The sequence below is a fragment of the Pezoporus wallicus genome, unplaced genomic scaffold (genome assembly GCF_028554395.1).
Source record: "Pezoporus wallicus isolate ANWC-B61680 ecotype Strahan unplaced genomic scaffold, APGP_CSIRO_Pwel_v1 contig_7892, whole genome shotgun sequence".
Lineage (NCBI taxonomy): Eukaryota > Metazoa > Chordata > Aves > Psittaciformes > Psittacidae > Pezoporus > Pezoporus wallicus.
The window spans coordinates 709,465-724,199 of NW_026641897.1; the positions used below are offsets into that span (position 1 = coordinate 709,465).

Genomic DNA, 14,735 nt, shown 5'->3' on the forward strand with positions numbered 1-14,735 from the left:
TTCTCTCTTCCACTGTTTATTCTTTCCGCATTCACCATAAGATGTAGCTGCTGTTTGGTTAACCACTTGGCAGATACAAGGGCTGAGGCTGAACTCCCAACCAGAGCTAGGCTCCCTGCCAACACCACCTGCAGCACTCCATAAGCTCCAGCTGACAGCACAGCAAGGGCTCCGTGATTTCTCAACAGTATTGGATGCCAAAGCTTCAGCCATGCCACATGGAGCAGGATATAATAGCTAGCCTGGGCACTACTGAAATATTAAGTCAGAAACTGGGGGGAAACAAATAGGAATGACCAACCACTTTCAGTGACAGCACAGCTAGGTCTGGTGTTTTTTTGTCAGTGAAACTGCAGTTAGAAGCAAGTTCCCCCTGAGAACAACTCTCACCTTGCACCAGCCCAAACCAGCACCCTAGATCTGGGCCATGTCAGCAATTTGGTGTCAGGCTGGTGAGTGGCTGCAGGCTGGAGCTGGACTCACTCTGCCCTCCTCCTGCAGCACAGAGGGGCCTGCCCTCTCCCAGGAGGAGGGCTGGCAGCTTTTCTCCTTCACTCCAGCTGGCCTGGTGTGTTCCACAGCTCTGCTGGCATGCCCTGCACAACACCCCAGGGGACAGTCCCCATAAAAGACTTTCCTCTCGGGACAGCTGCCATTTAGAGATTTAAAATACGAATAATAAATCCTATCTACTAGCTGGCCTGGCCAAGGCCTGTTCAGCACCATGGTGTTCCTGCAAGTCACTCGCTCTCTCCACTGCAAAGGGAGTTACTTTCCCCAGAGGCATCAATGAAGCCCACTCATGACTACCGACCCTGTGGCTGCTGAGCAGCCTCAGAGGAAAGAGTGAGCCCCACTCAGGCCAGCCTTGCCAATGGGACCAACCTCTCCCTGTGCATATCTCCAAAGCAGCTGGTTCCGGCATCCTCCCAGGATCCCAGCGTCTTGTCAGTCCCCCCCCCTCCCCAGCAGCAGCACTTCTAGATCTGGAGGTTGATGAAAGGGGCGAAGCCAACCACATCCTGCAGGAGAACAAGAGCCCTCTGCAGTGGAGGCTCCACATCCAGCTCCACCCCACGGCTTCGGAGGATGCTCAGGCTGGACTCAGCCACGTTGTGGCAATGCTTCACCTTCAGCGAGCGCAGCTTGGGACAGTACTCAGCCAGGACCCTGCCAAAAAAGAGCATGTGCAAGTTGCGTGCCAGGATTCTTAAGTGCACTGCTCACCCTCTTCTCTACTCCCAGAAGCCCAGCGCTCACCACTGTGCCACAAGTACCAACCTTTAGGAGCAGTATCCTGGTGGTCTAAAAGAAACTCCAGGGACATGGCTGGGTCCCAGACCTACCCTCCACGACATGCTGGGAAATCTGCTGTTAGTAGCCTCTCTTGAAGGGCCTGTTAGTGTCTTCTCCCCCAGTCTGAGCTCTCATTGCTTTTAGCATGAAGAAATCTAACTTTTCCTCTTGGGTTCTCTTCCACTTCCCACCCCAGGTACCTGCCATCCCCACGCCAGGTCCCCAGGTTGCTTAGTACCTGATGGAATCATTTTTCACTCGCAGACACCCTGTGAGGTCCAGGTGTTCCAGCTCAGGGCAGCACTTGGCAATCTCCTCGACCGCTACATCACCCACGTTGGCATTGACAGCCAGAGACAGGGACTTGAGCCTGCTGCACTTCTGCACCAGGTAGCAGATAGCCTCATCCTTCAGCTGGCGACAGGCCGTCAGGTCCACAGCCTCCAGTGCCTTGCAGTGGTCAGCCAGGCTGCGCAGGGACAGGCTGTCTACCCACTCGCAGTGGGCCAGGGAGAGCTGGCGCAGGCTGGGGCAGCTCAGTGAGATGGCCACCAGCGCATGGCGGCTGAGCTGGGCACAGCCCTTCAGCTGGATGTGGTGCAGATGGTGGTTCTGCCCGATGACTGGGAGCAGCTCCCCATCTGTCAGCCAGTCGGAGCAGTTCTGGAGTGCCAGCTGCTGCAGTACTTCGTTGTCCTTCAGCAGGTTAACGAAAGCAGCTCGAGGGATGGGAGGTCCAATCTGCGTGGGGAACCCAGGAAGAATGACGTGTCCCCCAGGGCTTCAGATCACCTGATCCTCACCTAGTACTCTCTCCCCTCCTCTATTCCACTGTGACAGTGGTGACCAAAGACACTCCCTTTTCTCATTACAGAGTAAACCCTGCTGTCAAACTTTCCTCCCCTTATGCCAAGGCTACTGCCACAAGCTAGAATATGCTTGGACTTCTCCATCCCACATCATCATTTACATACTTGTGATGAACTCCACACCCTTACTCTTCAAATACTCTGCTAGACCACTCTGTCCTCACGGAACAACAGCTACTCCAGCCTTTCCAAATCCCAGGCAATGTCTCCCAGGGCGAGCACAAGCTTTCCCTGGAGATGAGGGACAGAATTATCTTCCACCAGACCCACCCTAACGCACAGCCTCTGTGAGGAACAACAGGCTGTGCCACTCAGGACTGGCTTTCTCTGCCAGCTGGTGCCCATAATGGCCCAGGTGGAGTTTCCTGGTTCACTCCTCCCAAAGCCTCTTGCTAAAGACACTGGCATTGCTGGGTCCTGAATCACTGCCTCTCCTCCCTGGGCCCATCTGTCCAGTCTGACACCCAAGCCATTAACCCAAGCTCCTGAGCAGAAACCAGCCTCCTTGTCAGGGGGTTCTTCACCTCACATAGTCAGATGCTCCCCTGTTAGCTCCAGATCAGTAGGACATCTGTGTCTCCCCCAGCCTCAGAGCCATCCAATACCTGGCTTGAGTCAAAGCAGCGCATATTGGCCAGGTACAGCTGGATGAGAGACTGGAATGACTTGCTGACCCTCTGCAGGCTCAGGAGCTGCTGCAGTGGCAGATGACAGAGAATATGTGGAACCAAGATGTCTTCCCAGGGCAGGTCCAGGAGGCATCCCCTGGAGGGGGTCAAACTCATCATCAGACGTCAGGGAGCCAAGCTACAGTGGGAGCCAGGCTAGATATCCTCACACCTACTGCCAGGTGCTTCTAGGAGGAACAGACAGAAAGAAAGACTCAGCAGTGTCTCCCACCATCAGCCCGCAGGGTAACACCCCTTGACCGTCAGCAGGTCAGGCACCTGCCACCTGCATCACCTCCTCCCCAGCCTGGGACGCTCACTGCTCAGGCATCCGAGTTCACCTGACTGCACTGCCCTCGGGGTAGGGACTTCCCACCAGCCTTTTGAGGTGTTCCTGTCCCTCAGCGAAGCAGCAAGCGACTGCTGCAGCATTACCGCATCACCTACACAGCAGCTGTGCCTCCCTTCCACGGCTAAGCATCGCTCCACCTGGCAGCTCGTCCCCTAGGTGCCGAGCCCCTCGGATCCTTTCGAGGGGAAAGCAACAACGCTCCGGACTCCCCGAAAGTGGTCTCCCTCCGATGAGGCTACAGCCTCGGGTAGCCAGAGGAGGGGCAGGAACCGAGGAGGGAGCAAAGGGGTCCCGGCAGCCCGGAGCCTCCCGAGCTGCGGTCTGACACGACCCCAGCAGAAGCCGCGGGGGGGGGGAGGGTGGAAAGGGGAGGACGACATTCCCGCTCAGCCGTTCCTACCCCACCGCCCCTCGCTCACCCCCTGAACGGCCCAGTTCCTGGGCTGCCGCCAAAGCGACAGAGCCGCAGTAGCCCCATCAGGGCCTGCACACCCACGCTCCGCGCCCCCCTGCCGCAGGGCCCCACAGCGATGCGACTGCCGGCCCCAGCGGCCCCAGCGCCCCCCAGCCCGGTACCTGCCGCAACCCGGCGCTGCCCCGCCCGCTCCATCCGGCTGCACCTCACCCAGACGCCGGCGTCCGGCCGTAACGTCACGCCGGCGGGCGGAAGTACGCCTGCCCGGCCGGCCCACCCCCGGCCCCGCCCCGTTACCTCGGGTGGCCGCAGCGCGCACGTTACCGGGGCCCGGCCGCAGACCTTGCACAGCGGCAGCGCTCGGGGCGGCGGGGAGGGCTCGGCCCTGACACGCTGGGGCACCTGGCGGAGCAGAGCGACTCCGGCCCTGCGGGCGCGCCGGCAGTCACAGGTCCTACCGGTGCCGCAGCGGCTCCCGCAGGCTGATGCAGCGGCGCGGCTCTCACACCAGCCCCGGTACAAGGGCTCCCCGGGCGTACCCGCTTCCCTGTGCACACCACCGCTCCCAGTCCCTCAGTTATCCCAGTTACCCCGCGCACACCAGATCCCCACTTCCCCGGTGTACACCGGTCCCTCCAGCCCCGCGGCTCCCCGGCTCCCTGGTGCACACCGGCTGGCCCCGGTTGCCCGGTCCCCAGCGCACGCCCCTGCCAGCGGCGGGCGGACTGGCGCATGCGCAGCGCGGCGGCGCTGTCCGTTCAGCACCATGCGGAGCCGGGACCCGCCGGGACCCGCTACTGCCGGTGAGCGACGGCACCAACCCCCGGCCCCGACAGATGCCCCGGCCCTGCCCGGCCAGGCCTCCAACACCCTACCCGGTCCCGCTGCTCTCCCAGCTGGCTCCGCCTCCCACTCCGCGCCCGCAGAGGTTCCCCCGGGAACGGCCGGTCCCTGGGGCTCAGTTCTCACAGCACCCCCGACCGGCAGCCGCCACTACCGGCCTGCCTCCCCTTGCCCCCCTGCCCCTCCCCCGGGTCTGGGGTGGGACGGCACTGCTTGCTGCAGCTCCCTCACCCGGCCTGCATCCCCCCGCCCTGCCAACCGGCTCCTCGTGCTTTGCTCCCCCACCGGTGCCCCGCCTGTCCCCGTAGCCCCGGGGTGCGGGGTCCGTCCCTTGCCGGCAGCCCCCGCCGAGAAGCGGCCAGACTCCTGCCGGCGCAGTTGCCATAACGACTCGGCAGAACCAGACGCTGCTATTTCCCCTCTGCTCTCCTTCCCGCTGCCGGTCTGGGGTGCAGCCCCGTACCCCATCAGTACGGCACTCGTACCGCCCACACCAGCCCTGGATGGGTGACCCCAGCCCTGGCTCGGATCCAATCCCTGCCGCCTTGCGCAGCATCAAGCTGCAAATCACTGCTGGCAACAGGCACTATAAAAAGATCCACTTGCCAAAAAAAGCAGTGCCCTGTGAAGGAGTCCCACATCCCTGGACCCACATTCCCTGGTCCCACATTCCCTGGAATAAGTCCCGGGTTCCGTGGAAAGCAATGACCTGTCTATGCACCCTTGTGTGCTCTTTCCCTCCCAGTGTGGAGGCATCCCCCAATGGGGAAAGGTCTTCTTACCCTATTGCCTGTCCTCTGGTGGTAGCTAGCCATGTTACCTGTCTGCCCCTGGATGTGTAAACCCTGAGAGTCCCAGTGGCTCCCAGTAGCACGGCACTTTCCTCATTTACAGAAGGACAAGTGAGGCAGGGATTTTCAGTTTTCTAAAGGAGCTGAGAATGCCCCCAGCCATGGCCTAGGACAATGCTTCCTTCCTCTCCAGTGGGGGCACAGAATGCTCTGGGAGTGCTGGTCCTGCTTCTAGACTGGGAGGATTCATTTTGCCTTCAGGAGGTTTCAGCCGTGTGCTCACTCTGTTCTTGAGTTCCCGCTGTGAAATAAAAGTGTAACATCTGGCAGGGAGCCCCTTAATATTGCTCCTGGTTGTGACTGAAACTGGCTACAAGGAGGGTTTTTGGAATAGTGGTCTTGGTCTGGATAGGAGGTGAGGGAGCACCAGCGAGCAAGGCATTGCGACACTCAATTACATCTGCCCTTCACTGTGCCAAAACAGACCTGGCTGGGAGCCCCCTGCTTGTGCTGAGTCCTTGTTCAGAGGAGCTGTGTTGTGGATTGCTTGTTATCCTTCCTGACAACATGTGTGCTAGACTGGCAAGTGGGACCTGCCCTGCTCCCCCACCAACCTCTGTTTATGTTTTTTTCATTTTGTGTGATTCAGCTGGGCTGGCTGAATCACTTCCCTGGCATCCTGCTGGTAGCAGGGCTCAGAAGAGGGCTGAGAGCCCTAATAGGTTCCAAGTACTGCAAGGAGGTTGGGAGGCACTGTTAGAATAAAGACAGAAGTGACACATGGTTGTGTTTGTTTGGCCTTTTCCCGGCTTGTGCTGCACATGGAGAAGGTGAAGAATCTCCTACCTTTAAGATCTAGTGCCAAGGCAGAGCCTCAAGAATTGTTTAGTGTTGGGCCATCTCCACTGAGCCACTTACGGCACTACTCAGGAATCGCACCTAATCCAGCTCATTTCGGCCTGCTTTCAGGACAGCAGTCTCTGTGTCAGTGCTGGGGCACTGCAGCCTCTCAGGCAGTGCTGTCTCTTTTCCAGATGCAGCAATCAGGGTCAGAATTACCCTGGAAACAACCAACAGCTTCTGGATCCCTAACACAACCCTGCAGCAAGTGTAGTGTGGTGCTTGCTCTGACAAACCTCTTTAGCTACCGAACCCAGAGTACCCCTGAGTTTTCTGATTCAGCATTTAGAGGAATGCAAGCAAGGTGGGGAAGAGAAGGGTGAACATGCCGGCTGTGTCAGGGCACAACAACAGCAGCTGCCCATGCATGGTCAGGAGCCTCCCCAGCCAGAGACCAGCCATTCAATACCTGGCCAGTGCCCAGAGGGGGCAACCAGGGTCAAGCACAGCTTTACAGTGAACAAGCAGGGCCACGACAATGGGGTAGGGCTGAGGTTCGCCTGGGACATCAATCAACAGCAGAGGGTCCAGACCATCAGTGCCCATAGCCCACCATGAGAATAGGTTAGTTTAGCTAAGATGGAGACCAGCACTCCTACAGTACTGCATAACAGGAACCAAGAGTCCCAGGCTGAGCTTAAGTAGAGCCCCAGTCCTACAGTCAGGAGTAGTGGAGGCTCCAGATGAGGCTGATTAGGACCACTAAAATTTATTAGCATACTCAGGGTCCTGACAGCTGGTGGCCTGTGGAGGAGTTAGTAAGTAGGTAGGGAGGTTGGTTAGTTTGAAGCTATGGCTACTGAGATGTATGTGCCATGTAGTAGGAGTCATGGACAGTTTCCAGCTGTGAAATAATCAGACTGTTCTCTTCACAGGTTGACTGCAGGTACAGAAAGAGCATTAGAGCCTGTTACTGCCTTGTAGGAGTGTATGTGAGACACAGCTTTACACCATCAGGATGTCTGGTGGAGCTAGCAACATAGGAATACATCAATGGTAAGGATCCCAAACAGGTACTATTTTTGTGCTCATGCCTGTAAAGTTTTCCTATATGCAGAGAGGATGTAATACAGCTGTACAGCACTGCAGCACAGGACCTGGGTGGTGTTATCCACTGTAGCTCAGCCATGAAGGGACAACTCAAAGCAGGCAAGCTTGAAGGACCAGAGCTTTGTTCTGCTCTGCTCAGTCAAGAGTTGCAGCAAGCTTCTGCCTTTCTGGTGACACATGCTTTCCCTAAGGTGGGTCTGCATTTTTCTTGAGAGGTGTCTGGATGTCTCCTTTCTAAGCTTCAGCCAGATGCAGACAGCTGCAAACTGACCTGCCGAAACAGCTTCCAGGGTTGACACTCGTATCAGGGAGATCCCTTAAGGCCAGGGGAATTCACCTTGCTAGTCAAACATTAGGATGAGGGCAGACCTCAGGCTAAAAACTTCTTTCTATAAGCTTGGATAGCTGCCATCTTCTAGATTTTAAAGAGGATGTGGGAAAGATTATCACAACAGCTCCTGTAAGACCAACCAATTCTCTTAATTTAGCCTCTAAAAGGGAATAAAAAGGACTGTGGTCCTGCTCACATGCATGTTAACCAGTGTCTGTAAGTGCTGAGTTCAGTGGTAAGTGTGGTGGAGACAGGACACAAGAGATGGGGAAATGGAGCTCACAAGAAGTTAACCCAGCTGATGTGGTTTCAGCATATGTCCTGTTAGCTCCACAGCACACTGTGAGCCTGGTGCCATGCAAGCAGCTACTGGCTTAAAGATGGTGACCCTTGCAAGACCAATGGGGTGAGCTTGGAGATGCTTCCCTTTCAACGGGTAACTTCATTTGTCATGACTCACCAGGTACATGCCCATCACTTCTTGTGCCTTTCTAAGACACTGTTTTGGACAAGGTGTGTCTGAAGCTCCCTGTTCCCAAGAGCAGTGCTGGGCTGTAACATTCCCAGTGCTTGCAGGGCGTCTGAGGAAGTGTGTTGCACAGGTACCTTCCACAAGCAGGGGACACCAGTCAGTCTGGTAGCTCTCCTGCTATCCCAGTGACTACTGGTGTCCCGTGAGGGAAAGCAGGGCTTCTGCTTTGGGCCTTGAGCTGATCTGCAGTGACAAGAGACCAAGCTGAGCCCTGGGGCAAAGAAGCAAATTAGCTCACAGCTACTGCAGCTTTCTTGTGTATTCCCTGGAAACATATGGTGCTGGTTGCTCTCAGAGCCAGGGCATGGCCTCGGGTCTGACTCTGCTGGCATCTTTACCCTCATCTTTACCCTCTCCCTAAAGTGAATGGAGACTTCAGCCAGCTCCACTGCTGTGCTGGTGCCTAGCTGTACTTGAGGAGTCTGGTCTTGACCTCATCCTTTGGGAAGTGGGAATGAGGTTTTGGGAATTTGGGCCTAAAGGGAGGGGAGTTTGCTGGTTAGAAGAGCTGACCTCAAGTCAGAAATCCCAGGCTTTGGTTCCCAGAGGTGCTCCTGATTTGTCAGCTGATCTTGGGCAAGTCTTCCCTACTCATGCCCCTTGACTTTTCCCTTGCATCAAAAATGCAGTTATTTCCATGTCAAAGGTTGGGTTTCTTCAAGCCTTCTGGGGCTCCTAGAGGCTGGTGTTGTGGGAGAGTACAAGTTATTTTTAGGAGATCGATATGGTGCCAAGCCAATACTAACCTGCTGTCTTAAGATCTATCACCTTGTGTGATGGCTGGCACCTTGCTGGCTAATCAGGGCAAACTCTGCTCTCAATGGGGACTGAGATTGCGCAGTGCCGCCAGGAGACCCTTTTAAGCTGATGGAACAAGAACCCATGATGCCTTCTGTTCAGCTCTTCCCTTTACAGGGCACCTTCCCCTTTCTCTTGTTGAGAACCTGCCTATATAGTCAGGAAAAAAAATAAAAATAGAAGTAAAGCAAGACCAAGCTGTGCAAGGCAGGGTTAGAAGAGGAACATGCATGAGGAGCTCCTAGCCAGACGCCAGTGCAGGGCTATTCTGCAGCATCCCCCTCATGAATCCACTGCTTCCAAGCTTTCAATGTCTCCTTTGCGTGTGTCTCCACACACTTCGCCAAGGTGGCAGGTCCCCCCGCCCCCCCCCGCCCCCCCCCCCCCCCCCGGTTCTAATCACTCCTTCTTAACTGAGCACCTAAGTTTCTACACCTTTCACACATTCTATATGTGATCGTGTTCTCCCTGTGCTAGGTCAGGCCGCAGGTCTGGGGCTTGCTGTCTCTTTTCTGCATCACATACTCCCTGTATTCTTGCTTTTCCTCCCCCTTATGCCCTTTCACCTTTCCCCATGTGAATCTTGAGACTGAAGGTGGGAGGAAGGGATCACATTTTACTGTTGTGGAGCTTAGCTGGAAAACAGCTCCGGAGATCAGCGCTGCATCACAAGCCGTGTCCTGGGAGGCTACACCCAAGAGCTGCTGATTTGGGTTGATTCAGACTAAATTGGTCTCTGGTGCAGTGACTCACCACGGTGAGCAACCTCCTGGCACCCAGGAAGCTCCATCCTCAGTGCAGAGCTCACTCCACCAGCCAGAAATCTCCTGCTTTCCTCCAAAACCATCTTTCTCTTGAGCATCTTTTTACCAAGAGATACTCCCACACAATTGTTCCCCTAACTGCTGTGCAGGGAGATTATTTATGGCTCAAGCTGTGCTGAGGCCCCACCTCCCTATCCCCAGGACAGGTTTTACCATGCTGGCATCTCTGCCTTCATCTAAACTAAGCAGTGTCAGAGCAGGGGGGATGGCCGCCCGCTGCATGGGGCTGGGACAGCGTCTGAGGGGATCTCTGGAACAGCAGGCACTCCCAGGGCGTTACAGAAATATTTAGCTACAGCTCGCTCTGAGGCCCAGCACACAGCTTTCACCGCCTCCTCACTGCACCTCGGCTCTTCTGAACATTCCTGCGGGAAGGGTAGCCCCAGGCAGGGAGCTGGGACGCCAGGCAGGGCAGGCAGCGCTTGCACAGGCTCAGGTCTGCACTGGCTCTTCTCCCCGGTAAGACATTTTGCAGTCTGTCCTCTTCCAGAGAGCCTTTCATCCTGAAAAATCCTGCTGTGGTCCCAAATGCCTGCCCCATGCAAGGGAGCTGCAAGAGGCACAGAATGGTGCAGGTGTTCCCTACCCTGAGCCAGGTCTGCAGAGAGTGGTGGGCAGGATCTCCAGCACTGTCTATTTGCCCTGGTGAGCTGTGAAGTAGCATTTATATAACAGACTGTCAAGGAAGGGTATTTTCATCATTTATCCTTAACCACCAGCCTGGTGGAGTAACAGGTAAGTGCATCAGCCCATTAAAGACTTGGCTTATGCTGCAGTGGCTCTTTTAATGTACAGCTAGGATGTGGTTGGGTGTTGGCACCAGGGGCTGAAGGCATTAATTAGAGCCATGTAGTTAAATCTAGGTCCTGAGGGAACACGTGCAACCTAATTGGTTGCCCTGGAGCCCTCAATGCAGGCACAACGGAAGTTCAGCTTTTCTTGCTCACTGGGACCCATCTCCTGCAGGGCTGGAGCTGCTATTTCTGTGGTGCTTCCAGTGAGCTGGGTGAGCAGCACCCATCTGCCAGCAGAGTGACTGTGCACGCTGAGGCCAAAGCATGGCTCCACTCACTTTGGCAGCAGTGAGGCAGAATATTGGCCCTTATGCTCTTTGAAGTGCCTTGAGCACAAGCTGCACCAAAGGAACCATCTCTGACAGCCCCTGTATGCTCAGGAGCTGGCCTAAGAGGTACCAGGGTGTTTACTCCAAGTGGAGTGCAGCTGCAGGAGAAGCACCTTTCCAGAGTCTGATCCGTGTGCCTCAGGACATGCTGGCATCAGCTCCTCCTGAAGCAAGGGTAGGAATGGAGCTCTTGTCTACCCCTTCCTCACCCAATATCTAGATCTGTTCAACTGCTGGGACACTATGACATCCAGGTTGATCTCTTCCAAGCAAGTTCATCATCATTGGTCTACCCTGTTGACAACCCACACCCTTCTGGCCTCAGGTGAGAGATCTGTGTGTGAGGAGGGCTTGTGAAGATGAGCAGAGGCAATGCAATAGCTAAAAATCTCCTGGAAGCTGCCTGTGAATGGGATTGAGGAACCGGCAGAGCCCAAGAATCTAAAAGGGATGACATGGAATCGGGTGGTGTCCATGGAGGAAAGATGTGATAACACAGGCAGGGACTAGAAATGCTTAAATGCCCAGGTGACTATAAAGAGGGCTCCCTGTGCACTGCTCTCCTGGCTCTCTGTCTGAGCCCCCTGGGTTGATGCATGGGGAATTCTCCTTGTCCCCTTCTGTCATCTGCCAGATGGGTTCCCTGCTCCCCCTCCTCCGCATCAGCTGGGAAGGGATTCACAGCAGGAGGGACCAGGGGATCCAGAGTTAAATCCTCAACCAGTGGGGCTTATGTCAGCGCTGGCTAGACCCATGTCAGTGGGCACATCCTTTAGGAGTTATAGGGCTGTGGGAAGGCAAGGGGGATATGGAGCAGAGTGTGGCTGGGAGAGTAACAGCTGCATAGTGGAAACATGCATGGTTTGGAAGGAGATGTGTTTTCTGCGGATGACTTGGATCTCCAGACAGGGTGGCAGCAGAGGAACTCTCCCTTACCCTCTGCAGCTCTCAGCAGGGCTGCCTGTGAGTGCCAGGAAGGCACAGGCACAGTGTCCTGGTGCAGACACACTGGGGAAAACTCCCAGCTCTTCCCCTTGGTTAAATCTGTCACTCTGGCTGCGGCTTAGAGAAAAGCCTTCCCTCTCCCCGCCCTCCTGCCATCAAGAAGCTGCTGAAGGAATCGGGTCGTTGATCCTACAGCAGCGAGGCCCCTAATTATCCCAGTTTCCCGGAGCCTGCCTAAAGCCGGCGGCGTGCACGGCAGCTCAGGGACCTGTGGTCCCCGGCGTGGGGAGGGGAGCCCCACGCAGGCAGGAGCCTGGAGAAGCAGGGAGAAAATGGCAGTGCCTCAATGCATTAAATATGAGGAGAGCGTGCCCAGCCTGCTGCTTTCTCCCTGTGTCCCTATGCCTGGGAGGGGGCAAGGGGGCACACTTTGGGGTGACAGCAAGGCCAGGCGAGGTTGGATCTGGGCTTGCTGCAGGCAGGGAAAGCAGCAAGGAGGGGCAGCTTTTCCCAGATTCCTCTTGCAGGCATAGTGTGCGTGTGAGGCCCTGGCTCCCCTGGGCCCCTCCTCTCACACACATTTAATAACGATTACTGGGCTGGGTAATAAAGTGCTGTTTAATAGTGAATCAATCAGGCAACCCGGGCTGGCAGGGAGCGCTGGCTTCCAGCCCCAGCCACTGCCATGTGCAGCCCCAGCGCAGTAGCAGTGTGGTGGCTGGGGACCCTGCCACAGCACCCCTCATCTTGGTTCTCCGCTGTCCTGCACATGCTTCTGGTGCCTACACCTGGCAGGATGCAAAGGACGGGGGTTTCCACCCTGTAGCATGAAGTGGTTTCCTTAGGCTGGGCTGGCATTTCCCATCCTTAGAGCGGCTGGTGACACAATGATGTCAAGTCCCTGGTTGCCTGGGACACCTTGGCACCTGTGGCCACAGTGTGCTTAGTGTCAGGACCTGTGGAGAGGTGAGACTCCAGCAAGGGGCCTTCCTGGAGGTGGCCAGTGGCCCAGGGCACATGGTAGCTTTTGTCTTGTCCTCATGATCCCAAGCAGTGGTGGGGTTTGGGGGCGACCTGTACCCTGCGGCACAGGGCACAGCACACAGGGCTATGCATGCTCATGCATGAGGACAAGTGTCTGCGGTCACACAGGATCTTGTATGCTGCTGAGCAGGGACATACCATGCACAGTGATGTGCACACGGATGGAGAGGTGCATGCTATGGACATGTGCGGCGCTACACTGGGACATGCACAAGGCATACGAGACTGCATATGCTAGCGCATGAGGCCAGGTTCATACCGCACATGGGGATGTGCACACCGAGACACCAGACCTCCACGGTGTTACACCGGGACATCAGGGTTGTGCGGGGTGCTACACCAGGACATGCACCTGGCACACAGGGACACGTGAGCGGTGCTCTAGCAGTACGTGCACAGTGGTGCACCGGGACACGCCTGCCGCACACGGACACGCACCCGGGTCCGGCGTGGATCCGCCTGCTCCTCGCTCCGCAGGTACCGGTGCCACGGGGTGAGGCGGGGCGCGGCGCCCGACGGGGGTTTCCCATTGGCTGACGAGGCTGTCAGCGGGGCGGAGTGACAGGCCCGGGCCGGGATTAGCGCGGCGGGGAGCGGCAAGCTAGGGCTTGTGGCACTGTACTGCACCGCACCGCACCGCGTCCGACGGGCCGAGCCGAGCCGAGCCGAGCCGAGCCGAGCCGTATTGTACTGTACCGTGCCGGCGGCAGCGCGGAGCAGCGGCGCGCAGGATGCGGCGGCGGCGGCGGCGGCACTGCCGGTAAGGAGCGGGGAGCAGAGAGGAGCGGGGAGCAGCGGGGCCCAGAGCAGGGCGGCGGGGGAGCGGGGAAAGTTGCAGCGGTTGTTGCAGGGGCCGAGGCGGATCTGCGCCCTCCCGGCAGCCGTGACCGGCGGGCGGCGGCACAGGGCTGCGCTAGCACCGGTGAGCACCCGGCGGTGTCGAGACCCGCTCGACGCGGCCGGTGTACTGATGCAGCGGGACGGGCTCGGGGCACCAGCCCGGGCACGGGGAGTGCGGCCGGGGTGAGGCGGGCGGCTCTGCGGGGGGAGCGAGCGGCTCCGCCAGCCCCCCTGGCCGGGGGGGCACCCTTCTCATCCGGATGGATGTCACATCCACTCAGGGCTGATCCCGCCGAGACGCGAGGTGCCGGACAAAGGAGGCCAGGCTGGGGTGGCCGGGGAGAGAAGGGCAGGCTCAGCCCCAGCTTGGATGTGGGGAAAGTCCCCTGCCTCGATACTCCCTTAGGAAGGGGTATCCTGTGTCCCATAGCCCCAGGGCCGGCAGGCACCCCTCGGTCATCACTCCATCCCCGAAACTGCCCTGAGGCCCGAGTGCAGAGGAACCTCCTTGGGACCACCCTCCCCGGCAGACGGCCCGGCATCCACAGCCTGCTTGTCCTCATTCCCTGCCATCGCCTCTGACAGTGGTACCGTGTCCAGCACACAAATACGGCCCATTGCGTGAATTCAGCCCCCAGCCCTGCACCTCCTGCTTCCTTCCCATCCCCGTCCCGTTCTTCGCCCGTTCCCCTGGCATCCTCCCCCGGCTCCTGCGCGTTGTCCCCACGCAACCCTGCCGTGGGTGCGCTCTTCCCCCGCAGCGTGAGCAACTCCTTCTGTCTGCTGCCTTCACTCCCATCACCCCGCTCTGCCAAGCAAGCGCCTGCACCGGCATGAACGTCCCCTGTTGCACCGGGTACAGCTCAAAGCAAGGGCTGGGAAAAATCCCTAGACATCCCTTTAGCTACTGAGAAGAGGCAATCAGGAGGAGCAAGCTTCTTGTGAGCGTGAGATGTTTTACTGAACAAATGAAATCCCCCACTGGCATGCAGCTCCCGGCTATCACACTGCACCTCCCGAGTTTTTCTCTTTGAACGTATGTCCTGGGCTGCCCTGGCAGCCTCCCTGTAAGCTTTTCTTCACAGGACTTCTCTGGCCTTCAGACAATGAGATC

The 14,735-nt window shown here is 57.4% G+C and overlaps 2 protein-coding genes across 7 annotated transcripts in view; one reads left to right on the forward strand and one right to left on the reverse strand.

Annotated features, from left to right (window-relative positions):
• FBXL15 (F-box and leucine rich repeat protein 15) lies at positions 1 to 4,694 on the reverse strand. Of its 5 annotated transcripts, none has more exons than XM_057425707.1 (4): positions 4,476 to 4,694; positions 2,771 to 3,021; positions 1,535 to 2,037; positions 1 to 1,170 (listed from the first exon to the last, which is right to left on the reverse strand). In XM_057425707.1, exons 2-4 carry the CDS (start codon positions 2,951 to 2,953, stop codon positions 981 to 983), a joined length of 876 nt encoding a protein of 291 aa, XP_057281690.1. In that variant the 5' UTR covers positions 2,954 to 3,021; positions 4,476 to 4,694; the 3' UTR covers positions 1 to 980. The 5 variants fall into 5 exon arrangements, with proteins under 5 accessions (XP_057281690.1, XP_057281691.1, XP_057281694.1 ...); XM_057425708.1 differs by lacking the exon at positions 4,476 to 4,694 and adding an exon at positions 4,269 to 4,330 and having other exon boundaries at positions 2,771 to 3,018; XM_057425711.1 differs by lacking the exon at positions 4,476 to 4,694 and adding an exon at positions 4,202 to 4,222.
• The window catches only part of PSD (pleckstrin and Sec7 domain containing), a 46,301-nt gene continuing 35,911 nt past the window's right edge, over positions 4,346 to 14,735 (forward strand). For both annotated transcript variants that reach the window (XM_057425682.1, XM_057425683.1), the window contains exons 1-2: positions 4,346 to 4,403; positions 7,010 to 7,130. The gene's annotated coding sequence lies outside the window, so the exon portion shown is untranslated. The remainder of the gene's footprint in view (positions 4,404 to 7,009; positions 7,131 to 14,735) is intronic.

What these genes read in the sequence shown, in the direction of transcription:
- FBXL15 (XM_057425707.1), bottom strand. Translation starts at nt 2,953, where the DNA reads ATGATGAGTTTGACCCCCTCCAGGGGATGCCTCCTGGACCTGCCCTGG. An exon ending in GCTGCTTTGACTCAAGCCAG is followed by an intron (nt 2,038 to 2,770) that starts GTATTGGATGGC and finishes TTCCCCACGCAG; the next exon opens with ATTGGACCTCCCATCCCTCG. An exon ending in GTGAAAAATGATTCCATCAG is followed by an intron (nt 1,171 to 1,534) that starts GTACTAAGCAAC and finishes CTTTTTTGGCAG; the next exon opens with GGTCCTGGCTGAGTACTGTC.